The 25719-nt window shown below is 41.7% G+C and overlaps 1 protein-coding gene across 19 annotated transcripts; it reads right to left on the bottom strand.

Annotated features, from left to right (window-relative positions):
* Positions 1 to 39: 39 nt before the first annotated feature.
* On the bottom strand, positions 40 to 24898 carry mybpc1 (myosin binding protein C1). 19 transcript variants are annotated; one of them, XM_047022510.1, is made up of 36 exons: positions 24633 to 24898; positions 20551 to 20577; positions 19638 to 19709; positions 18561 to 18764; positions 17854 to 17946; positions 16716 to 16766; positions 15932 to 15973; positions 15061 to 15102; positions 14174 to 14284; positions 13877 to 14025; positions 13683 to 13800; positions 13494 to 13545; positions 12653 to 12709; positions 12091 to 12099; positions 10276 to 10439; positions 9852 to 9984; positions 8614 to 8622; positions 8090 to 8214; positions 7851 to 7956; positions 7550 to 7716; positions 7219 to 7384; positions 6562 to 6668; positions 6314 to 6450; positions 6027 to 6186; positions 5835 to 5939; positions 5551 to 5739; positions 4809 to 4943; positions 4541 to 4708; positions 4371 to 4459; positions 4087 to 4282; positions 3838 to 3977; positions 3594 to 3753; positions 3150 to 3286; positions 2471 to 2657; positions 1848 to 1886; positions 40 to 832 (listed from the first exon to the last, which is right to left on the bottom strand). In XM_047022510.1, the coding sequence occupies exons 1-35, from the start codon at positions 24652 to 24654 to the stop codon at positions 1870 to 1872; spliced, it is 3846 nt and encodes a 1281-aa protein (XP_046878466.1). In that variant the 5' UTR covers positions 24655 to 24898; the 3' UTR covers positions 40 to 832; positions 1848 to 1869. The 19 variants fall into 19 exon arrangements, with proteins under 19 accessions (XP_046878466.1, XP_046878464.1, XP_046878460.1 ...); XM_047022508.1 differs by lacking the exon at positions 1848 to 1886 and having other exon boundaries at positions 17854 to 17931; XM_047022504.1 differs by lacking the exon at positions 1848 to 1886 and having other exon boundaries at positions 12653 to 12706.
* Positions 24899 to 25719: the final 821 nt, after the last annotated feature.

The raw sequence follows: 25719 nt of genomic DNA on the forward strand, positions 1-25719 counted from the left end.
AATGACGTCACAAAAAAAGAAAAATCTCAATCTTTCCAGTTACAATGTACGTGTTTTTTATTCATGAGACATAATTACAAATTAAAGGTAAAGGCATGCACAATTGGTCAGACACACTCGAATACAGCACAGTATCAACGCTAAAAGCATTTGGCATGCAGTGACGGCTTTACAGTCACCAAAAAGGACAGTTTAATAAATCCAACATCACCTACTCACAAAAAAAGTTAAATCACCAATAAATAATAAAGTGTTAGTTTTAATGCTCCTTAATGTGTTTTCAGTCTTTTCTATTATGTGTCTCAATGTTTCATTCATTCTATAATCACAGGATTCCCTTTTACAGACATCAAACCATGTTATTATTCATTTCCAGTCTACAGTTTTTTTATTCAGGCCCTTGAAAGTATTCATACCCACTAGGACTTTCCCTAACAAAAAACTAAATGCATACAGGTGAAGGATGTTATTTAACCTATACTACACACTACTAATCTCAAAAAAAAATATAGAACCAAACCACTGCTGACATGCATCAGAGCTTAGACAGAGCTGTTAAATACCAGATGCTGACAAATGGGCTTTTCTCTATGACAACTAGCTCCAAACGCACACACAGCATGCCTAACACCACAGTCCTCTTCTCTGGCCTATTCAGACTGCAGGCAAAAACTGAAGAGGGGCACTGTTGGCAAGGATCCTTGAAAGCCTAGATGCATCCGTTCTCAGTCCAATCACTTCTCTGCCTCCACGTTCTTCGCCTCGTTCATGTACTTATCAATCAAGTGTAACGGCACTCCACGCTGCATGAGCTCGTAGAAGGTGAACCCTCCTGGAGGAAGGGAGAACAGACAGACTCAGGCTGTTGTTGGGAATGACAGAGGTCAAAGGTCAAGGAAAGGGTAAGAGGAGACAGAGAAAGAGAGAGAAAGCGTGTCTTTGTGTGTGTGTGTGTGTGTGTGTGTGTGTGTGTGTTTGTGTGTGGTGAAAAGGAAAAAGTGAGAGAGAAAGGGTCAAATAGAGAGACAAAGAGAGAAAGAGAGAAAGAGACAGCATGCCAGGACCAGCAGAGAAAGTCAAGAGCCAATGAGGAAAGTAGAAACGGACAGTGTGAAACAGAGGACAGCATACAGAAGAGTAAGAATCTGAAGAGAACAGCAAAAGGAGGGAAAAAGTCAGCGTTGGTACAAAGCAGGTGCAGAACACATAACTTTCAGTCTGTGAGTGAGTCTGTATATGCTTAGACTTGCAAAGCAAGGAGCAAAAGTGCTCATTCACCATGTGTGGCAAATAATATGAAATCTCAGTTATAATATGAATGTAAGATATAACATTCCGATACAAGTTGCAGCCCTTCATCCACAGCTGTATTATACAAGACCAAGCAAATATAGGGATATTCTTGAGAAATTCGCAAAATCTGCCTATTGTTTTTATTATGTCATACGTGATGTGAGGTTGAGTGTACAGTTGCTGGTTTAGACAGTGAGTCAAGTCCAGATAATTTGTACTTATACAAAGGTTACTCACCTTTTGTGTGGCACGTTATATGATAAATAATATTCAACAAGTCACACAAGCACACAAACAATGTTCTGAAATGTTAGTTGTATGGATAATAACACCACACATGACAACTACAAAAACAAAAAAAAATCACACACATCCCATTTGGATTAATACATGCCACGCATTCCTTTCCTGGTTCCTGTTCTCTCAGACTGGTGGTTGCTGACTAAAATAGTCTACATATTGAGTCACTGCTAAGAAAAGCTGGGTTAATGGTCTTTGAAAAATGCAAAATGAATGACATAAGCTTCATATGCCAAAAACATATGAAAGCTTACCTTAGATGGGAACATACAATCACTATTCCTGAAGGGGGACTGAGGGAGAGAAGAGAAAACGGGTTAACCAACTGTTTACATGAAGGAGTTATATTCCAGGGGATACTGTTAAGTTACTGTTGACTCTTTTACATGAGGAGTTAAACATGTATCTTGGGAAACATCCCGCCTGTGGAGGTGAAAAATATTTTTTTATGGAGTTACAACTTAATTTGGTCAAGGGAAACATTGATCTGATGTTATGTGGACTGTGCCACAACACAAGGACTGCTTGTCAGACGTGTTCAAATATGTGCTTTCAGGTAGGTGATGAGAAGGGCAAATATGAAATGAAGAGTATTGCTATTACATGTCTTGATAATGATATTTCCAATGATGATGGATAAATACTTGAAATAATGTAATTATGAAGATAAATAATATATTTTGAGACTAATTGAACTCAAATCCTGATTGAGATCCACAGCAAGGCTGATACTTACATGTCCAGCAGCTATTGGCGTCCTCATGGTTGTGTACTGAAACACTTGAGTCAGGCACTAGGCTAGGTGAGTCAGTAGGTTTACATAAACACACAGGGGGTGTATACCAGGGACAGAGTTTACCTCGTAGCCCAGACTGACCTTTGACCTCCAGCTTGCACTCCACCTGGGCATCCCCCAGGTCATTAATAGCCTTGCAGGAGTACGTCCCTCCGTCGTAGGGGTTAGGTTTGCGAATCTCCAATGAACAGACTCCTTGGTTGCTAAACATGCGGTAGCGTGGGTCATCGATGATGGCAATCTTATTCTTCATCCAAATAACTTTGGGCTGATGCCAAAAAAATACAAGTGAGCAGGAAGAAACAAAGAAGCTCAATATAATTATGAGGTTATTAAGAAGCTCTGTCAGTTTACACATTAATCTACAAGTTAATGTCAATGTTACGATAAGGAACCTGAACTAAAGCTGTCCTCAGTGGACAGTATATCCCTCAACATAGGACATCTGGGCTGCTGACTGAGAGTAGAACCTGACCCACAGGACAGAGAATAGTAGGCAGGTGTAAAGCCTGGTCAGGCCTTCTGAAAGGCTGCAGGTGTAAAGCTATTACATCTCATTGGGAGGTCTGGGTTGTTCAGGGTGCATCAAGAGGCATATGCCTCAGGTGAACTTCTCTCTAAGCACAGCCTTCATCATCCAAATGTATAAAACTTTAGAATTTTTGAATCTGTGAATGCCTGTTTGAAAGGTGACAGGCATTACCTGAGGTAATCATAAAATGACACTGGGCCATTGTAGGTGTAACTCCCCCCAACCTACCCTCGGATTGGCCCGAACGCTGCAGTTGAGCGTGGCGTTATAGCCAGCGATGGCGAACGTGTTGATCAGAGGCTGTGTGAACTTCGGGGGCTCTTTGAAGTCGTGGTCTATATACTCTGGGTTTTTGAGGTTCATGCCTGTGAAAGGAAGGGTAGAGGAATGGGGTTGTACATGATACGGGCATAGAGCTGTATCATGGGGGAATTTCCCTTGTGATGAAGAAGAAACAATGTTGTTTTTTATTTTTTGTCAGGCAAGTATTCATTTTTCTTTGACAGAAATGTAAAGGCGGTGACAGTGAGGCTTCTACAATATCTCTTTGAATGGGTAAATATTGTAAATGACTTGATGTCTATACTGCAACTTCAATATTATTGATACATCCTCTACTGATCACACTCATTGCTGTTCTTCTACATCCTCCTCAGCGGAGCTCAGACATACCTTCCTTGACGATGAGGGCGCTGTCCTTGGTCTGAGTGGCACACTCGCTCAGGCCACACATGTTCTCCGAGTAGATCCTGAAGTAGTACTCGTTCCCTACCACCAGCTCTGAGATGGTGATGCAGGTGCGGTGGTAGTGCTCAACACACGTATACCATTCCTGTCAAAGAGATCATGCTCACAGAGTCAAAACAAATGCAGTCACGGGCTGCACACTATTGATTATGTTTTCTAAATCTCATACCATGGTTTTCTTGTCTGCCTTCTGGATGGTGTAGCCTGTTATGGGGGCATTGCCGTTGTCCTTGGGAGGGGTCCAGTCCAGAGCCACATTCTCCCCCCATACCTCCTCTATCTTCACGTACTGTGGAGGGCCTGGCAGGTCTGAACAGAAACCAGAAAGTCATCAGTACCTCTTCAAGAACCAGGAGTGTGTAGAACGTACACGCTAACAGTGCTACGATCTGATGTGGAAAGGAAACCTTGGGCTCACCAACAATCTGGATGTCAATAATGGCTGTGTCCTCATGGTTCTCCACCTTCACATTCATCTCATACTTCCCGGAGTGGTTGCGATCCGCTTTGCGGATGAAGATAATGCTGTCACATTCTGTGTTGCGGATGCTGACGTGGGTTGGGTCGATGGCATTTCCCTCTTTCAGCCAGCTCACCTTTGGCCTGGGCTTCCCCTATGGATAAGACAGAGGAGGATGACCTCAACTGGTAACCATGGACACGGCTGTGAGGATGTGAATGTTTATGCCATGGCTGCTTTACCATAAATGGAACCACCAGATTTACAGCTTCTCCAACTCTACGAATGTATGTCTGCTTCAGGTGTCGGGGGATGCGAATCTTTGGTGGTTCTGGAAAAGACAGGTCAGATTGGCACAGGAACGGGATCAAAAATGTCAATGTGTGCCTTCTAATACAAGCCCTAGACTCACCTATGACCTCTTTGACCAGGATAGAATGCTGGAGGGTCCGAGGTGTGCTGGCACCAGCCGCATTGATGGCCCTAACTCTGACTAGGATCTTGGACTCTGGAGGCAGACCAGTGATCGTGTACTTGGTCTTCTCTGTCAGCCCCTTGTTGGCTCCAATCCAGTCATCGGCTATGGAGAAAAACACCTTGAGGTCCCTACAAATATTCATAGTCATAGAGAGTATAAATATCAGGTGAGTCAAAGAATTCCAAACAGGGTGTCATCTCACTTCCTTCTACGCAGTACTCCACCAGGTAGCCATCCAGGCCGGCAGCACCGATCGTCTCTGGGGGACGCCACTTCATGGTCACCGTGGTGTCTGTGACATCATCGACCACCAGCATGGTTGGCTCACTAGTCACAGCTGAAGAGGTTGAAATTTACAAACTTTTAAATCAAATTATAACGGGAAAAAACATGAGTCATACGAAAATCTTCATAGCCTCGATGTAATACAGGTATAGCCATGGGCACATGAGGACAGAAACCCTTGAGTTTGCATGCCATTAATCTGCTATTCAGATACATTAGGGGCTGCACCCAACTTCTATTCTTACTTTCAGAAACATATTTAACTCCACTGAACTCCGTGGGAACTTGATCTCCTAAACCTATAATCCGGAGGTGATTTGGCAGCCATTATTAAGACATATTTAACATCTTCCAAAGTGCCGGCCTGTGTGTTGGAGGTCATCGCCAGAATGCTTTGAATAGTGCAGCATCAAGAAAGACAGGTGCTGAAGGCTAACCAAGGGCACATCACAGATGCAAAAGTATTATAGCCCGAGTAGCTGAAATTCTTTCCCCATTATCATCATACAGTCAAAGGATAAACTGGAATACAGTCTTACGTAATAGTCTTATGTCATGTCTAATGTCCAGCAGTGGGATACTTTGAGTTCAGAGGCTACTAGTTTTACAATGCTGTGTGTACTTTCTGGACAGGGGATAAGGCATTAAGGGACACTTACCCAGGGGAACAAACGCTTTAGATGGCTCGCTTGGTTTGGAAACGCCAATGGCATTGACGGCAAAGACCCGCACCTCATATGGCACGCCCTCAATCATCTTCTTAGGCTCAAATGTAGCCTCTTTGTTCAGATCAAAGTTCAACCTCATCCACCTGGAACTCTGTTTCTTCTTTCTCTCAATGAAATAGCCTTCAGTTGGGTAAGAACAGAATGTTTTCTTTACATTCTCATGTTGTGGAATCAATCTTAATATTTATGTGTTGACACAACCTAAACAGACTCACCCAATATTGGCGAGCCCCCGTCATAGTGGGGTGGGTCCCATGTCATTGAGCACCAGTCTCCTCCCACGGCTGGGACCAGAGGAGCCTCAGGAGGGTCTGGGATATCTAACAAGTTACACCAGTCTGAGTTATCGAGAAGTTATTTGTTGCCACGGTGATCTTTGACTCTGATGCCACTTCTATATTTCTTACCAACGACCTTGACTCGGACACTCCCTGTGTCTTCCCCAGCCTCGTTCTGCAGGACTATCTTGTAGTTTCCCGTGTCTTCCCTCTCTGTGACTTCGATGGTGAAGCAGGTTTGATCAGCGAAGGTCTCAGCTCGAACACGGTTACCCGAATCTAGGATTACCTGTGATAGCAAGCAGATGAGGGTGTGGCGGTGCATGTAGTGATCTCATGACGCACATAGATACGGTTCCAAATGAAATGCATCTTCTAGAACCAATGTCAGTCTCCATCCCAGCCCCTCTACCTACCCTCTCTCCCTTCATCCACACCACTCTAGGTGCTGGTTCTCCACTGATGGGGATCTCCAGGCGGAGTTTGGTTCCTGCCACGATGACCACTGTGTTGTCAGGCACATTCAGGCTGTCTAGGTGCACCTTAGGGGGGTCTGTGGAAAATTAAATGACCACCAAATTAGAAAAAAAAAGAAAGAAGATAATAACTAATATTTTATTATCTTCATGTTTAACATGTTTTCATATGAGATTGAATACTGTACCGATGATATGAACTTTGGCACAGAGACTCTGTGTGTACCCTTCAGGCACAAACGTATAGTCCCCTGAATCATGGATTGAACTGCTTTCGATTTCAAGTCTGTGGTTCCTGTTAAACATAGAGATAAAATTTTAACGCAGCGGGCCGTCTCGTGATAGCACAGCAAGACAAATCCCTGGGATGTGTTAACAGAGCAGCTGACAGCAGTGGGAACGTATTGATAGAGTTGGATAGTCTTCAGATCAAGTCAGAGTGTACAGAGAAGACTTACTTACATTTACATTTACATGTATTCATTTAGCAGACGCTTTTATCCAAAGCGACTTCCAAGAGAGAGCTTTACAAAGTGCATCGGTCACTGATAATAGCAACAAGATAGCCCCAAAAACATTGCGAGCAGCCAAAACATGAAGCACATATTGTGAACAACCAAAATAAGTGCCAAAGGGAAGAACCATACGAGCATGTAGTTAAACAAGTTACAATTAAACAACATGAACCGCTATAAGTGCAAGTGTACCTGTAGAAAAACAAGCAACAATAAAAACAATATATCACAGCGAGTACAAAAATGTAAATCAGTTACCACTAACCACAAGAGCAAGAGTCATTGGGATCCTTGAGGAAACTAACATTGGGTCAAGCAAACCATTCCTACTTGGCTCTGTGCAGGATGTTGATGCGGTCGTTGGGTTGGATGAGCTGTCCGTTCCTGTACCAGCGTCCGGGGACGTTCCCAGGGTTGATCTCACAGTGCAGCTTCAGGGGCTGACCGAGCATGACCGTCACATTCTGGAGGTCCTGCAGAATCTTCAGCGGCTTCACTGACACAGCCAAGAACAGGGAGGTGAGAGAAGGGACGGATAAGGAGAACATTTTGAACATTCAGAGGATATGATTTAGACATAGACGACTTGAATCCTAATAATCAGTCGTTCATAGAATGCCATTGAGGAAGAGGATTGGTGAGATGTAAGCTCAACACCTACAGTCGACCTGTACACGGGCCTCAGTGGTGCCTCCGGTGGCCATGAGGGAGTAGGTCCCTGTGTCGTCCTTGGAAGCGTCGTCGATGATTAGCCAGTGTTTGGTCCCCTCTGACTTGACACGATAGCGTGAGCGTACCCCTGTAGGGACCTCCACGCCATTCTTCATCCTGAGAAAAAATACCCACAAAGCCTCAGAGACACATTTGCCAGCTCACGTCTTCACTTAAGTGACTTAATACGAACAGAAGAAGAACAGCAACAAGTATGTCACTCATTAAGAAATATATGTTTTCATTCTTACCATTTGACTTGAGCTCCTTCTTCAGACACCTCACACTCCAACTCAATCCTTTCATTCACAGTGGTTTTTACGGCCTCAATGTCTTTGACAATCTTCACCGGTAGCTCTTTGGATGGAAGGATCAACGTGTTAGATAAAGAAGATCAAGTAAAATGAAACATGATATTGTCAAGAAAATCCTGTCATCGCTGGGGAAGAACATGATCTCAAGAGAGATTGTGTTTGATTGAGTTTAGTACCTTTAACAAACAGCTCAGTAGTGCACTTCTCATCTCCAGCGGATACGGAATATGCAGCATCATCGTTTAGGACGCAATTGTTGATGATCATGATTCGCTGTGTGCCCTTGTGCTCAAAGATATACCTATACAGCAAGTCAATTAGTCAAAACACAGAGTACACACAGGTACATGCAGGAAACAAGTGTTGGATGTTTGAGTTGAGGGTGACTATAGAATGAGTAGTGAATGCAGTATATACGGAACGCCTATCTGCAAATAAGGGAATATACAATAGATTATCTTGCGACTGTGTCATTTATGGATGACTTTGTCACTGCTTTCTTGTGTCTTCTTAACAGAGAAATTTCAAGTAATTTTTTTTATAATTGTAATTATGGAATTGCAGACAAACAAAAATAGAAGAACCAACAAAATGTCATCATGCAGCATTTAGGGTTGTCACTGCACACAGATGGACGACTAGAAAGAGGGGAGGGGCCACACTTCATAGTTTTGTTATGCAATCAGACGAGTGAACTTACTTCCTTTGACTTAAGTTCATCAGTGGAGCCAGAAAGGGGCCGGAGCACAGTGTGGAGGAAGTAGTTATGGCAGACAGGAAGGAGTGCCATGGCATGGCATGACAGAACAGACAGACAGACAGACAGGGCAGAGGGACAGATAGACATCATGCCTGGAGGGGACTGCGATCACCAATAGTGTCACAGCAGTAAGAAGACAAACGAGAAAGAGAGCATATGGAACAGAGAATCCTGGGAATATTCCACTGGAGACCAATGACCAGAAAACTGCAATAGCCTCCCAGATGGCTTTAACCTGGCCTGGATCTGAACCTTCACAACATAGGGTGTAGCAAAAGTTTGCCATGACTACAGTAGGTTAATATGTAGGATTTGAGATGATGCATAAGGTGTTGCATTACCTTTCCAAATGTGATCTGAGCTTAGCATCTGGTCTACTTAATATAAACAGTAACCAAGTAGAGGTGAATAAAACATTTAAAACAGTAAAGCTACTAAATAATACGGTTTTCATCCATCTATAAAGTTACCAAGCCAGACAGAGTTAAAGACCTGTGAAGGAGGTACCACAATTTTCCTGTACAGAGAAGGACCTGTAGTTAATAGTAAAGGACTGTTTTTTAAAACATCGAACACAGGAATATCAATCACATAACGTTCAGGATCTACAGAGCCCTGGAAACATCTAACGTTCTTGCGATGCAGGGGTGACAACTCTTGAAGTGAAGTTAGAATTGAGAGAACGTTATTTGTTCACAGTATGTCGGCTGGCAATGGCTCACAGTGCAGTGGATGGTACTGGTTGTATATGGATGGACCAGGTTACAAAGAGAGCTCTGTGGGAGAGTGGAGATGTTTAGGTGAATGTAGGCCACAGTAGGCTGGAAATTAGAGTAAATGTGCTTGGTGTGCATGCTACATTTTCTGTGTTGAAATACAAGTTCATGTATGTATTTGTGTGCATGCCATGAATGGAGTAGGCAAGTCTGTTTCCCTTTCAATAGTGTTCCTTATATTAAACCTAGTAAATTTCCATAACATCAAACTAACATGTGAACCATTGCTTTTAAGCCCTGAGAGATGACAAATAACAAAATCACAAAGGATCAACAGACCAGCAGACAGGATCAGACCACGAATGAAACACATTTTTTGAGAGATGCTCAAAAACGTTTTTCATTTGTGAGAAGACGATGGGAGACCATCTAAAAAGATAGATAGAAGAAAACATGACATACTTGGGAGTGGGTCGAATCTCCTGTCCATTCTTGTACCATTTCAGCTCCACTGTGGGGTCTGCCAGTTCCACAACAAAGCGGATCTTCCCTCCCTTGTCCACCTGGTATGCTGGATCCAGCTTCTTAGCAAAAGCTTCAGATAAACAAAGGTTGCTGTTGAATTTTCTAGAAGTGTACTTAGACCCATTGTCCAACCTGCGAGAAGAATAACTCTCCAACCTGAATTATAGGGGAGTGTCAGTAAGCTAAATCCTCTTCTCTAAAATTATGGATTAACTATAAATAATATACATACTGTATCATATTAAATCACAAACATGTATATACATAATCAAAACAGTGCAACACTATTCCAACATACCACTGTTCCAAAATCCCATCTGAATTTGAGAACTGAAGCTTTGTTAAATGCTACAGTCAGTACCTTCGCTCTTCTTCTCCTCCTTCTTGGTCTTCTTCAGCCTCTTGAGCAGGCCCCTCAGGTCTGTGATGCCGTAGTTGAACGCTATCTTCTCGTATTCATCCGGCCGGGCCGACTTTAGGATCTCCCACACGTCCACATCAGGAGCCTCCTCCTGCTTGGGCTCTCTATTGGGACCGGACACCAGGGCAGGGTGTGAATCCCGGGGCGCCAGCTGGACGTTTGCAACATGTCCTGAGGAACTGCTAGTTGAAGTGCTCACGTGTTGAACAAAAGTAATGCTACATTGAATTCTCCGTGGACACTTGGTGGAGCTGAATCTTCTGATGTGGCTTACATGGATTGTTCTCAACCTGTTTGAACTATGATATTTTCTACAGTAGTAAACATATTTCTTTGTGTGTAAAACAGGCTATACAAATAAATGTTGATTTGATTTGATTTATTCAGCTAAACCTTATCTTGATTCTTTTGATCTTTTATGGTGATGCGTGATTATCTCTTCTCTGTAATCTCTGTATCTGTAATCTAATCTTTCTTTCTAGTCTATACATATAAAGTTCTTCTCCCTAATCAGTTCCTCAGGACATGTCACACAAAGGGATGGGCATGGTCTGCTGTCTTACCTGTGCTGTCACATAAGCCCTGGGAGAGTTATTACAGGGGCGGGAAGGCAGAACAGCATGTCCTACAGGGGGACTATGGTGGTAATACTGGGAGTTTCATCTGTGGTTCAATACTATAAGTGAAGTGAAGAGAGGGGGGGGGGGGTTGGGGGTGTGGGACTTCAGGGAAGGGTTTTGACCCAGTTTGGGTTCTTTTAGTTTGGTCATTGTTATTTGGCTTCAGGGTGAGCTTTTGGGAAATTAAACAGAAAAAATGTTTGATTTTATTGGTGTTGTAGAAACAAATTCAAACAACATTACATAGTGTGTGATGTGAAATGCAATTGTTCTTATGATTCATTGGGGCATAATTTACTGTCAGCGCAATCAAGTGTTTTTAGGATTTGGGAAAGTAATATATTTGTGCAGCATGCAGGAATGAAGGAGACCTTAGACAGAGGTGTACAGGTGAAGAAACATGTATAATTCCTATGACTATTTATGCTAGCCCATCCCTTTGTATCTATCTGTGTTCAGATGATCACTTCAGAAAGGTACTGACACTGTTAAAGATGGAGGCGTCCATAGCGGTTGTTAGATCTATGAGATCCAGGTTAATAAGCATGTTGTCCTGGGCGTGAGTACATTTATTAATTAGCTAAATAAAGAACAGTCAATCAGCCCTTTCTTTCTTAGACATTTTCCCAAATGTCTGAAAGGTTTAAGGCAAATAGCATGACATATTATTTCATTCTTTCTATGTAGGCTATATATCTTCTGTTTATTTTCAGGCAATTATCAACAAAGTCTGAAATAAACAATCTTAGAATGTGCCTTGTATTTCTGAGTTGAAATAAAATGACAATGTAGCGATAACACTATTTCACAGCTTCATTCATAAACGGCCCGCTAGCAGATCAGAAATGATCCAAAATGGAGATTTGTGCCTCATAAGGACAGTATTCAACTTGGAAGAGTGATCACCCTAACAATGGATACTGTATGAAGCAAAGTCCATTTTCACCAATGCTGATTATTAGTGGAGCATTTGAGAATGCAGCCTTTAAATGAAGTGTTACCGTACTCTGGGCCAACACTCTTGCTTGTCTAGTTCCTAGAGCTACATTCCATGCCAGGGACTCTGCAGGATTATAGTACTTACCCCAAAGTAAGGTCTAATCGTTTTATTACCTATGGTATTCTCTCTACTAACCTGTTCATTCTGAATGTGTAGGAAAGAAGAAGAGACAAGCCCATAATAAATGTGTAATTTTACCTTAGTGAACAATGTCACTGAATAAGTTGAATGTACTTATAGCAGTGTATTGAATACATGATTTTGCTCAACCAAGATTCATCTTTCTTGAAAAATCGAATTAAAACTCCAAAATACAGGTAACTCTCAGGAAGCAGAAAATAACTTTGTATTGAGTGTAAAAACTACTGTCATATCTAGCTATACTACAGAAACCATTTTGTGTATTAAGTAATAACTATGTTGTGCATGGTACAGGCATCGTCACCTTTGCACTCAACATTCAACTATGCATGGTATTATATTCTATTTTCCACAAATATGTAGCAATACCCATAAATACCATGTCATAAAATTACAAATTTGGAAGAGAAAAAGATTCAATAGCCGTTGTTGGGGAAACATAAGAAATATACAAGACTGAAAAAGAGAAAGAAAACTGGAAGCAAAATCCCAAATAAGGGGTACAAAAACAAAGAAAAAAGACTCCAGCCACTTTGGAGTGGAAAGTGTTTCTCACCTATGTTTAAGAAGACCACTAAAGTCAAGTTCCCCTGCATCCTCTTGTCCTTCACTGCTGTTGTTAACAAGAAGAGATTAATAGAGACTGAATTAGATAAACAGTCACGAGCTTTAGATAAACAATGTTAAAAGAACAACGCAAAGCAATGGCACTGACTTCAATCGATGCATTAGGTCCGAACTAACGCATGATTGGGGCTCACACAAAACCTTTCACTCCGATTTGCAATTAAAGATTCTGAGCAAACAGGTTTGTATAAGGAGCTTTGAGGGCTATATCCCAGACGACATTATGAAAACATTGCCACAATGTTTCTGCTATGTTGAAGCAACATCGCTGAGCAGTTACATTGTGAAAATGCTATGGCGCTGGGATGTTTTGCGTTGCTTTCTGACACATTGTTGGGAGGGAGGTTCCAAATGCAAGCGTTGGCCTTCAAGGAGATAAACACATAGAGGTGTTTGGTTGATTTGCAATTACCTTTGGTAAAGGTTAATGACATTTTGCAACCATATTCGCACACTGGTTTGTCAGATTTGTGTCATGGCTGAAACATGTCTCCCTCACTTAGCAATTTTATGTTCCCAATTATTTCGATTTACATAAGTATATTACAGAAGTCTATTAGTAAACTAAGACTACTACACCTACAAAAAAGATTGAAAGATTAAAAAGATTGTTTGGTAATTACTTAAATGTACATACAGTAATTTATTCATTATGTTGCACATAGTGTATCTTGAATACTAGTTTGTCCTGCTAATAAGTTAAATCTTTCTGACTTTATATATTTAAGTCAACTATGTTGTAATATTGTGGCCCTCATCTTGCTTATTACCTTCTTTTGAAAGCTGATCGAATATCAACATTCTGTGACCCCTGTTCAACTTCTGAAAGAAAAATAAACATACATATGGCATTCGTGTATCATCTTTGTGATTTATGTGTATTAAATGAATACATTATATTGTCACAGCTGTACTGTAACTGTAAATAAGCCAACAACAACAACAACAGCACAACTAACCTTTAACTTCCAGGTCGAAGGCACAGCTGTCAAACTTGTCTTTGTAGGTGACCTCACACCTGTAATTCCCTGCATAGTTATCTTTGGCTTTGATGATATGCATCTCAAAAGTATGTATCTGCAGGGTGATGAAAAAATAATTACATTAGGAGCAAACTGAGGGGTGAGGGGATAAACGGCATCAGACTACGTACCTTGGTGAATCGGTCAAAGGTTTCCTTTAGTTGTAAGTGCTTCCCAGTCTTGCTAGCGAGGTCCATCCATTTCCCTTTAAACCACTTGATGGTGGGTTTACGAAGCAGATCTTTAGCCTCCACCTTAGCAACAAAGGTGATGTCCCCACCTTGTTCACATGTGAAGCACAGCACAATGAACCATCGAGTCAGATGGCGTCTCAAACAGATCACTTACACACACTTTTCACTCATCTACCAGCTTGTTAATGGCAAAGAATCTTCTGAAATGGAATGCATGTATGCATAGTCACTCACCCACTGTTATGGAGCCTCCCTGAGGTTTCTCTATGAGGAGGGTGGACAATGGCGGAGTGTCTATGGGCTTGTCCAGGTCCTCTGGAAGTTGTCCCTCTCCCAGGGACCACACTGGTCGGACAGGGGATACAGATAAATCATCACACAGACACCACCCTATTCACTGTGTGACTTGTATCTTCCAGACAGGATAGATAGTCAGAAACAAGCTCACACGCAACAATCCTTCACAATACAGTTTAAAGCTGCGATTTAAGCATTTTGCAACATGTAAAGCATAGAACATGGAACACAGAACCGAGCTCCACCTAACGAGGAACGTATTCTTGAAAGGACAAACTGCAAGGAAATAATTTGATTTCTCCTTGGAAACAGGGAAGGGATGCTGACATCTTGACTCTCTAAGCTGTCATCTTAAAAAGCTGACAGCTGTTCACGTGCAAGTTCTCTGCATTCTCCACATCTCAATGAGTTGAAGAATTCCAGATCCAACATGTTCCTTGAGGCCAAACCAAAGACAACCCCATGTCATCAACTCTGACTAATCCTCAACTACAATTAAAACGTTCAAACTAATGCCAAATTGCAGTAACATTTTCAATTTCCCTATTGGTGTATGAAAAAGATGAGAATTTCCAAAAGCCCCATAGCTTCCTACAAGCTGTAGAGGAAATATGGCGTTTGAACTATGACATTTTAGGAAACCAATCTTTTTCATAAAGCACCACTGTACATAGTATTTAGCCAAATGAACTTGAACACTCAACGACAACTGTGACAGTTTACATTTGGCCCGCTATGTGAGGAAAATTAAGCACCAGTTACTTGAATGGACTGTTTGTAGCTCTTGCTTTCTTTGGGCAATACATTTGTTTACACAGCATTACCTGAGTCTTTTCTCCCCATGGCTGATAAAGGGACGCTATCATCTAAACAAAGACAGAGATAAGTTTACAGCATATTATAAGGAATAGTACTGTAAAGTCCATAGAAGCAAGCAAGCACACACCAAACAAACATACAATACACGATCAGCAAGCAATAACAAACAATTTAAAGCAAGCTGGGCCTGACGAATAAAAAAAGGAATCCACATAAAAAACTAACAGGTGACAGATTCCAAAAAAAGGGCATAACAAGCCTGGAAATCTTCCTGTGGATTTAATATTTCTCAAAACAGAACATATTTAAGGTCAATGTCTATTATATGATTCAATGTAAAATGCATGGAGAGACATCAATTAACCTCTATTGTAGTTAACCAGATTCAGGGGCTGCATAGGACTTAAATAATATATATCCTATTATATTTTTGTAATAATCAGTTAAGAATGTGTAAGTATTCAACACCATTATGCAGGTTTTTCAGATGTATGTGTATGAGACAAAGGAATCTGCATGAGTGTTTCTCATATTTAAATGTGTAAGTGATTCATATGAGGATGTATAAGTGTTCACATGAGCATGCATAGGTTTACAGAGTATATGTTTGCAAGAGCCATTCCGATGTATGACAACAAATCTTATTTAGGTCCTAAACAGCCCCTATTAAAAAAATGTTAATGCTCCAAATTTACCATTAATAATCTCCCCTCAGTCGGGGAAACATAAGTTATTTTAAAACACACAAAAAACTTCTAGAAATAAACATGTCTCCGAACATGTTTCCTACACCCAGGCAGTTGAACATTCTGGTCTATGAAGACTTGATAAGACCTACAATATAGTGGTACAGTAAGGTTAACAGAGAGATCTTACGAGGCAGCTCAATAGAGAGTTTCTTGAGTGAATAGGCATCCTCTGTGAAGAAAGCACATTATTATTTATATTAATGGAAGTGTTTTACTGTCCTTAATGGTTCATCTATTTTGATCACTCTGATATAAGGATGACACCCCGAAATTGAATTGAAAAATTGAAAAAAAAATTGGTTAAAAAGATTTTATGAGAGGATTCAAATTTTACAACCTAATTAGATAACCTATGTACTAGTATAATAAGACAAAACAGGTTTTAGACAATATAAAAGATTTCATGTATAATATTTACACATAACATATGCATATACATGATGAGCATACATACATACAGTACATGTATTGGTATTATATCATAATACATACATGTCAGATGTGATCATGTGACACATCCATACCTTTATTTGACATAATAAATAAAGGTTTATGTGCTTTTAGAAACTGTGCTTAGGAATTTTTGACACTGCACATAGATGGCAAATAGATTACATGTATGTCTGTGACATACACATACATACATTTAGTCATTTTTAGTCATTTAGAATACATACACTATAATAGTTTAAGATCTATTCTTCTATAAAAAAAAATATATAAAAAACGTGTTGCTTGTGTCAAGTTGAGGGACCCATCACCGTTGTTGAAAAATGTCCATAGTTTTTTATCGTCTTGGACTGTTGTTCATAGAAGCCCAAAACAGAAACCGTTCAAGAGTCTCCAATCCATGGTAACCATCATCAAGAGGAGAATAAGACCTAATGAGGGTGGTTGTTATGGTTACCAACCTGCTGGGGGCGTTGGGGAGGGGGTACTGGCTGCAGCATCATCATCTTTATCTGCAATAAAGGTGTGATTGATACACAGACCCACCTATGAAAAAGCTCCAAGTCCATCACGGGCAGGCCAGCAAAACATGCCACAAGACCAGACTGGTCATGCAAGACAAGACAGAATTCAGGACAAAAAATGGACATCATTGAAATGGACAGATGGAGTTTAAGATACATGATCAATGAGATTGAAAAGTGTTGGAGGAGAACACACCTGTGTGTTTGGGATGAGACAATGGTATGAGATCACACATGTGTAGTGATTTATGCTTGACACCACAAGCCTGTTGATAAACTATAGTACCACACCAGTGACTATGAACTAAAGTACCACACCAGTGATTGTGAACTAAAGTACCACACCAGTGATTGTGAACTAAAGTACCACAACAGTGACTATGAACTAAAGTACCACACTAGTGATTGTGAACTAAAGTACCACACCAGTGATTGTGAACTAAAGTACCACACCAGTGACGGTGAGATTAAGTACCACACCAGTGATTGTGAACTAAAGTACCACACCAGTGACGGTGAGATTAAGTCACCATGCGAAAAACAACCAGAAGACAAATCCCCCAAAACAGAGGCTTTCATTTCAAGTAACCCTGTCAACGGTCTGAGTTATATCCTTTGCATAACACCAACAAAACATTGAAAGACGCAGACAACAATGCAACAACATGAAGCCAGTGAGAGATATTTCTACTCTTATTGAGCAATACAACGAAACTACATCAAAAAAACTATATTAAATAACTGAGTATGGACATAACATGAAACCTGCCTTTTGCTTTCTGAAAAACAGGAAGTGACACTGATAACTAGGTCGAGATATGACCTTGCATGTGGCAGGTGTCAGGCGGTTGGCTGTGTGCTTGTTTTTTTTCAACTGCGTAAAACACAGATCCTCACCTATTGTCTATGAGAGGTACAGCACTTGAAAGTAATTCTGCACAGAACACACAGGCACAGACACACAGACACTCAAACAAACATAGGCAGACAAAATACACTTGCGCACAGAAAGCACACACACATACAGTATTCACACACACACACACAACAACACACGTCACATCCAGTCCCAGACCTGCTGGAGGTGGAGGTGGAGGTGTGGTAACAACTATAACTGGCTCTGCTTTCTCCATCTCAGCAGGACGGGGTGGGGCTGATTGGGACAAGGCTGTCATAAATGAAACCCACCTTCCACCCATGCAGTAGCCTATCACATCCACTCAAGAAGAATCTCAGCCAATCAGCACTGCCTTTTAGAAATGTTTCCTTAGACACTGAAACGTATAAATCCATGTTCAGTATGAAGCCATTGTACTGATTTCCTACTGTTGACTTACGAACTTAAAATTGTTTAACCTGTATAAGTGCATTTTAGGAGGGGCTTTTCACCAAAGAGAACAGGTTATAAAAGCAGATAGCAAAGCATGAACCAATGTATGGCCCAATCAAAGAATATCAATTAAGTCCATTGCATTGGGTCATATAGCAGCCCTGGAAGCAAACAAGATAACATTGTCTATAATTACAGATAACGTTTTCAACCAAAGACACCCTGAAATAGTGAAGCATCAATCTATTACTTGATGTTTTTATTCTCTGACAGAAGATACATGTTGACTTTCTCAAAGAGATACTGATTGTTCTGGCTACCAATGAAAGGTGGACTCCACTGCAGTCAGACAGGGTATTTGAATGAAAGCGCTACTTGAGTTAACTAAAAGAGCAGTAAACAGCGAGAGTTACGACTGTAAAAGGCTAGAGACTGAGTGTTCCAGTACTTACCAGGCGGTGGGGGGGAGCAAGGGGCCTCCTCCTTAACTTCAGGCTCGACTTGCTCTTTAACCCCAACAGCTACGGGCTCTGGGTCTGTAGAGCCATTCTCTACTGGCTCAGGCTCCTTAGCCACCACCACCTCTACCGGAACAGGCTCTACGGGGTCTGGCTCCTTCCCCTCAGTTTCTACTGGCTCTGCCTCCGCTACAGCCTCTGTACAGCAAACACAGCGCCTAGCTGGAGCAGCAGGCTTTGGGCAAAAGCAATGGACCAAAGCCTCGCGGAACACTGCCTTATTTGAGACGTGCATAGATCGCTAGTGACCACATTGGTTTGATTCACTGACATCCAATCAAGATTAAAATGTTCCGGAAACGAAATTTAAGTTGTTATGCTTTTGATCATTTTTTTTTAAAGCTAGTGTAACGACCTTTGGACTACAAGGTTACTATCAGTTACCTAGTCATTGGAAAGTTGTCACCAATCTGGTCACTTTATCTATAGTGTTAGTTCTAGAGATCTCAAGGAAGCAGTTTTACCAATTTTACTAAGCAGAGTTGAAAACGTTTTACCAATTAAAAACTGACCAATTTATCAAGAGGTTCTATCAGTATAGAGTTTACATATATATACATATATTTTTGACAACAAAAAGGTAAGCAAATGATTAAACACAGCTTCTAGTAGAATGAGTAAAATTCATACTTCCTCCATCTCCCAATACCTACTCTTTGGATGATTCCATCATGTTCAGCCCCTTTTACGGTTACACAAAAACTGTTACATATGGTTTTAGAGGCATCAAGGCATTTGTGCATTAGTAACAATGCAACGTAAGGGTTATGTGTTCAATAGGTAACTGAAATAGCAGTTAATAGGCCATATTATGCACATTCTTTCTTTGTATTGGTGCAGTTCTCTTTACTTCTGTGGTTCAGTTATGCTCATATGAAGATTGTCAAGTGGAACAGTGAGGACTCACACAAAACCAATGTGTGCTGTCACAGTGATATGCACAAGAACATCCTGGGAGTGTGGGGGGGGTAAAGGGAGGGAAGCCAGGGGGGAAGAGGGAGGGGTACCCACCTGGGGGAGGAGAGATCTGGAGCGATATCTCAGGGAGGGGCAGGACACCGTTACTTTCTGGGGCAATGCTCTCTGAGTGCGTGACAAATATAGCAAGAATGGAAAGGCTTCTTCACAAAGCACAAAGCAACTACACAGTCTCACATACTGACACACGTCCTGTTGAACCCATTCTCTCCATCTTTCAGTCAGACAGGGACACTTTATTCTTGCATGCACAGTATTGGACTGTCTTACAACTCCCTCTGTGTACATGTCTTTCGTTTGGTATGTAGGCACAAGAGGAAATACTGTGTATGAACGAATAGTACAGTGTGGCTTTCACTTACTGTACACCACGCTTTATCAGAATTTATCCATGTGCTAATTTAGGCTGAATATGATCAAGATCAGTTGAAAATAAAAAATGTCATGCAAACGTTTGTTTTTTTCCCCCTTGGATTATACCACTCCAAGGTCAAAGCCTAACGTGGTCTGACAGCACACTGCATGCCAGCGTACTGGTCACATGGCGGGACAGGGATGTCAGCTGAATCAACAGGGCAGGATCAGACAGTCAGGGGGCGGAATGTTGAAGATTCTGATCGCTTGGCTGTAACGACTGATCAGAGTCACAGTGACACAGTCGTACCTCTGAGTTCTCATTTGCTTAAACCCAGAATAGTGTCTGAACCCACCATGGTTACACACTGTACTAAATTCTGCACTGATGCCCTACCGCCTTTCGTGTTTGCACAACACAAAACAGGTTGTGTTTCAGTGAACAATATTTTACGCTATAGGTTAACCGTTCCCCATTGTGGTCTTGCAGCCGGTATTTGTCAATAGTATTGTCACTCAAAAAAATTTTTTACTGATCTGTCCCTCACCTCAACATCTTATAGTGTAATATTGGCCATTGGTCTTTACTCACCTTCTGGCTGGGCGTTTGCCGTCTCATCTAGAAAAGAAACACAGAGAAAAGAATCAAGGTTTATTTGTACGATTTGTTCCGCCAATAAAACCCCTCCACTAAAAACCAAATATCCCAGTAGATACATGTAGTGGTTATTTATGAGTAGGCAGCCATTTGACAGACTTTGCTGAGACATGTACTGTACTCACCTTTGGGCCTCAAGGCACCTCATGTCTAGACATTGTCTAGTCTTAACTGATTATAGAGGCTCCCTATGATACACCACTTGTCAGAACTCTGCACTGTGTGGACATACCAAACTGATGCAGAGGGCAGCATAACATATTTGGGAAGCATAATTATCAAAAGATTTAACGCTACAGTAGATCAAAGTCACCATACAGTAGGTCAACTGACATGCCACAGCTTCTAGGCTCCAGGTATTAGCCTTGTGTGTTATTAATGGGTTAGTGGGGCACAGTCATGTGTGTGTAGTTTTCTGTTCCTCATGGGAACGAGGCATAGAGCATCTCCACTCTGTCATTTTAGGCTTGGTTCCTTTTTCCTGTGTCTGAAAGTCCATGTGAGTCTGAGACTTCTGACACCATGATCATCATTTAGCATGAGAATTAGAAGAAGGAATTGTAGCTTCACCAAATTGTCGCACAACCCAAGCATCCTCAGGATGGATTCCGGTTTAACGTAACATGAACTCAGACATGGAAGCCTACAGACAATGTGAAAGCTCCATAACAGGAGATAAAGATTAAGGAAACAGAGATTATTGGGTGATGACGACACTACTGAACAGCCTTGTTGCCGTCACATGACCTTGCTTGTCCATTTCTACACTCTCAGTGATGAGCAGTGGCACAGCAGGCTGTGAATTCTGTTAGGATGCCAGTATTCCCTGTGCCTGCCATGATGGGTCCTTAATGCCCCAGAGAAACACTGGGCATTACAGTGCCATTCCTGTCCACAGTTTAAAGATGACAGGCAAGACAGCCTGGCAGTCTACTGTCGGCAAATCTTTCCTCTCCATTCCATGATGCTGAGGTGGTCTTGCTGTCTCTCACTTGAAAGTCCCTGTCACTTGACAATCTCTCCCATGTGTAATTGTACCACCAGAGGCAGTCATAAGGTTTTTTATACTTTCCCTGATGACCTTCAGCTCGGATCAACCTCTCTGCCCAGATTCTGTTATCCCTCAACTCTGATGATTCCCTCTGGGCATTCTAGGTCAGATATAGACATGTATTTATATATATAGACATATAGATGGTCACACCACACTGAAAACAATGTTTTGTTGGCTTCATCATCAGAGTCCCGCTGGGTCACATTTACATTTATTCATTTAGTAGACGCTTTTGTCCAAAGTGACTTACAAGAAAGAGCTTTACAAAAACTGATAAGTCAATGATCATAAGCAACGAGACAGCCAAACCATGAAGCATACATTGTGAAAAGCAAATAAGTGCCAATGGGTAGAATCAGAAGAGCATGAGTGTACCCGGAGGAAAGCAAGCAACAATAATATAATTCACAGCGAGTACATCATGCAGATATATTCTCTGTCTCATTGGGGAAATGATGAGACCAGGGAGAAGCAGATTCCCACTGCAGTTGGTGAAGCTGCAGGTATTTCAGCTGTTGTCCCTGTTGTTGTTGTGAAGACAGACAGGCTCATACAGAATCCAGCTTGAACCTAACCGAGTCTAGTTTATCTTCCTAATTTAGAATGTTTTTGTTTTTTTATTAAAGTGGAACTTCTTTGTTTCACCATCGTGAAGGGTGGCCGTCCATAAAATATTTACTTTTTTGGAGACAAAGTATGAGGATAGGACCTAATGAGAGCCAAAAGGTTTAACAGTGTTTGTGACAAGCAATCACCACGGCCCCCTGTGCTGTTTACCTAACCTAGAGATTGGTTTGAGTAAAATTCTGAAATTTACGACTTGACGCTGTTAGATGCTGCAGAGTAAATAGAGTGATGGTGGTAGTACATAAACAAAGGTGATGATGTAGATCTGTAGGTACTGAAAGCCAAGAGTGACTGAAGGAAGTCATAGGGGGGGGTCGGTTACTGTGAACCTGAACCCTGAAGGCAAGCCTGAAGAGAGGTTTTACCCCTGACTCATTCTAGTTGAAATGATACTGTCAAGCATTGAAGAGATGGTTGTGTTTCTGTTGTGGGGAGGTGAGAGAGGGAGAGAGGGAGAGGGGGACGAGGGATGAGGATTTAAAGTCTGGACTATTCCAGGAACAAGTATCCCAGTCCCAAGGGCTACATATGCTACTCAGCCAGTCCATCATCTCTCATCCTATTTTTCAAACCCTTTAGTGTGTAGCCTAAACATACAATGGCATTCTCCTGTTCAGCTGTTCCAAGTCATTCAGAGAACAATACTTTTTTTATTGCAATTCATCTGGTCTTCAGTACTCAGTGGTTATTTCAGGACCACGGTTGTGGTAGACTGGCATCTGCAGCCACTCCTTTTACTGTGCCTTAGTTTCATAGGATCATCAATGTTTATCACAGTGGATAAACTCTCTAATGAGGTCATTTCCAATACGTTAATTAAAATCTACGGATGTAGATTCCTAATCCCTTCAATTTTTCTGCTTCTATTCCTGCAACAATATTTTACAATGTAGCACAAAACTATATTGACAGCCGAATCGCAAAAACAAACTGGCCTAACATAAACCTGGCATAAACCTGAACAAAGGCAGGGTTTTAGAACACACAACTGGCTGTTTAGCTGCCAAAGGTGGATTGGAACATCCACTAAGGATTGTCTATCCTCTCTCCATATTTATTGCCGCTATTAAAATAACTTCCATGAAAGCAATCTTGCAAATCCCTCCCATTCCATCCTGTAATCTCCATTGTCATGAGGCGTACGGGAATGTGCCCACAGAATCGCCTGGATGTGTGTGTGTAGAAAGACGAGTCTGTTTTCACTCCAAACATGATTAGCGTCTGCTGACTTAACAAACTGTCCCTGGGCATATCTGGGCTGTCAGAAAAGTCTCCAAAGAAACTGCAGTAACGGATCAGGAAAATATCTTGATGACAGACAAGAGGGGGGAACAACAGGAGGTGCTGATGGAGATGATCGTACGGAGAAGTGATGACAGCTGAGCACAGCCACAGCTCAGCAAGGGCAAAACAGTGCATTAGTAATGCAGAAGATGAATATCAAGTTGAATGTGGAGTTATCTGTGTTGGATAGGGAGGGGGTATTGTCATTGGCATCTTGTTTTGCTACAGTTCCACAATGACGTGTTGCCAACCTTGCCACATGTCCATAAGTCATCTGTTGGGGCTCAGAACAACCACAAACACCTTCGTCATCACCTGGGACTGTGTCCATCATCCACAGGCATCCTCACACAGACCAGGGATAGGGAATCCCAAGGCATCATCCTACAGCGTCTTTGCTTGCTGTGTTCAGCTCAGCCCTGAGCCAAGCTCCTGTGCTCATCAACATTCCTCCAGACGGGCTCTTCAAAACATCTCATTCCAAAATGCTCCTGTCTCCAACAGCATTGTCCATCATGCCAACAGGGAAAACCGCAGCCTTTTTATAAACCTCTTTGAACTCTCTCCTTGGTAAGGTGGAAACACTCCAGAATGCCAATCAGTTCTTGCAGCTGGTTGCTGCAGACATCTAGAATTCTCCTTGCTCTTTTCAACACGTTAAAAATGATTCCATCCATCTATCTTTTCAACATATTAAAAATTATTCTACCCGTCTTCAAGCTGTGGAAGCTTTGGAAAAGACCAAAACTAAATGATAACAACAAGCTAAATGTTTAGAGGTGGACATTGGTGGCCCTTTTTTACAGTCTATTGAGAAGACAATACTTTCCCCATTAGAAACACTCACTCTGCAATGACGTACGTTTGTAATTCAACATAACAATTTCACCCTGTCATTTCAATAACAAACCATTTTTAAAATACCTATTTTTCCCTTTAAGATCTGAAGCAAGATCTTATCGCATTTGCTACATTTAGAAAACAATGTGAATTAAGGTTACTGCATGGTTTTGAACTGGCATCTTCAGTGAAGAGAACAGGCCGCTCCTACCTTTCTTTGTGGGCTCTGGCATCTTGAGCCGGGTCCCAAGAGAAGCGTCAATGAATCAAAATGTGCAGGTAGGCGCCTTGAGACCAGCGTTACTAAATGGGAGACCAGGCAAGATGTAGAAGCCCTCAGTCCAGGGGGAGAGAGCTGAAGATGGGCCACTAGTCACAAGTCTCTGGGACCCCGGGCCAGAGTGGTGGAAGGTGAGGAGGGCCCTGTGTGAGACAGAATTTGAAATCTCTGTGGGAAAGGACAGGTGGTAGAGTGACAGATTTGAGGGGGACAGGCTCCCTAACCTTATATAGAGCACCCACTGGCTCCTCCTCCATTTGACAGTATGGGCTCATTGTGCCCCTAGAATCATCGGCTTCAGTGCCACTCATTATGGAAAGTCAACACTCAGGGGTTCTGATATGGTATTGGGTAGGGAGGCTCTGAAAGAAGTGTGGTTTAAAGTCTAGACAAAAGATCTCAGGCACTGACCCCAGCAACTTGTGATATTGTAGTACCGGATCTAAATTATTAGCTTTTGATTACTTACCAAAGCTTCCAAGTTGAAGCAAATCCTTCTCCAGTTACAGACCTTTACACAATCTTGATCAAAACATTTCAGCAAACTGTGAGATGAATCACGGGTCAGGGCATCAACTTCGAAAGTGATGAGTGTGATCACTGTGATTTATAGAAGATCTATCATGTTAAAGATCTAGAGGTGAGGGATGAGGTGAACATTATGGTCATGACAGTGGAAGACGTATTAATCATTTTGGCCAAGGTGTTGGAAAACAGTAAAGTGGGGGGAAACTTTCTGTAAACAGAGACAAGTGGGGTATAAAAAGAAGATATATTTGGTGTGAGGTTCCCAATGATGTAATTGCATTCATATTCAAAAATATTTCTGAGTGACTGGGTGATCTCCACATTTAAAAAAAAGGTTAAGATGACACCCACTCACCTGATGCCAAGTGACAAAGATCTCTTTAATCCAGAGGGGATGCTGTCCAAGTGTAAAAGGCCTGCCTGCTTGGCCAATAAATACTGGAGAGATGCCTGGGCAATAGTGATGGCCTATACTTAGAAACTTGTCATA

Source organism: Hypomesus transpacificus, chromosome 7, assembly GCF_021917145.1.
Source record: "Hypomesus transpacificus isolate Combined female chromosome 7, fHypTra1, whole genome shotgun sequence".
Taxonomy (NCBI): Eukaryota; Metazoa; Chordata; class Actinopteri; order Osmeriformes; family Osmeridae; genus Hypomesus; species Hypomesus transpacificus.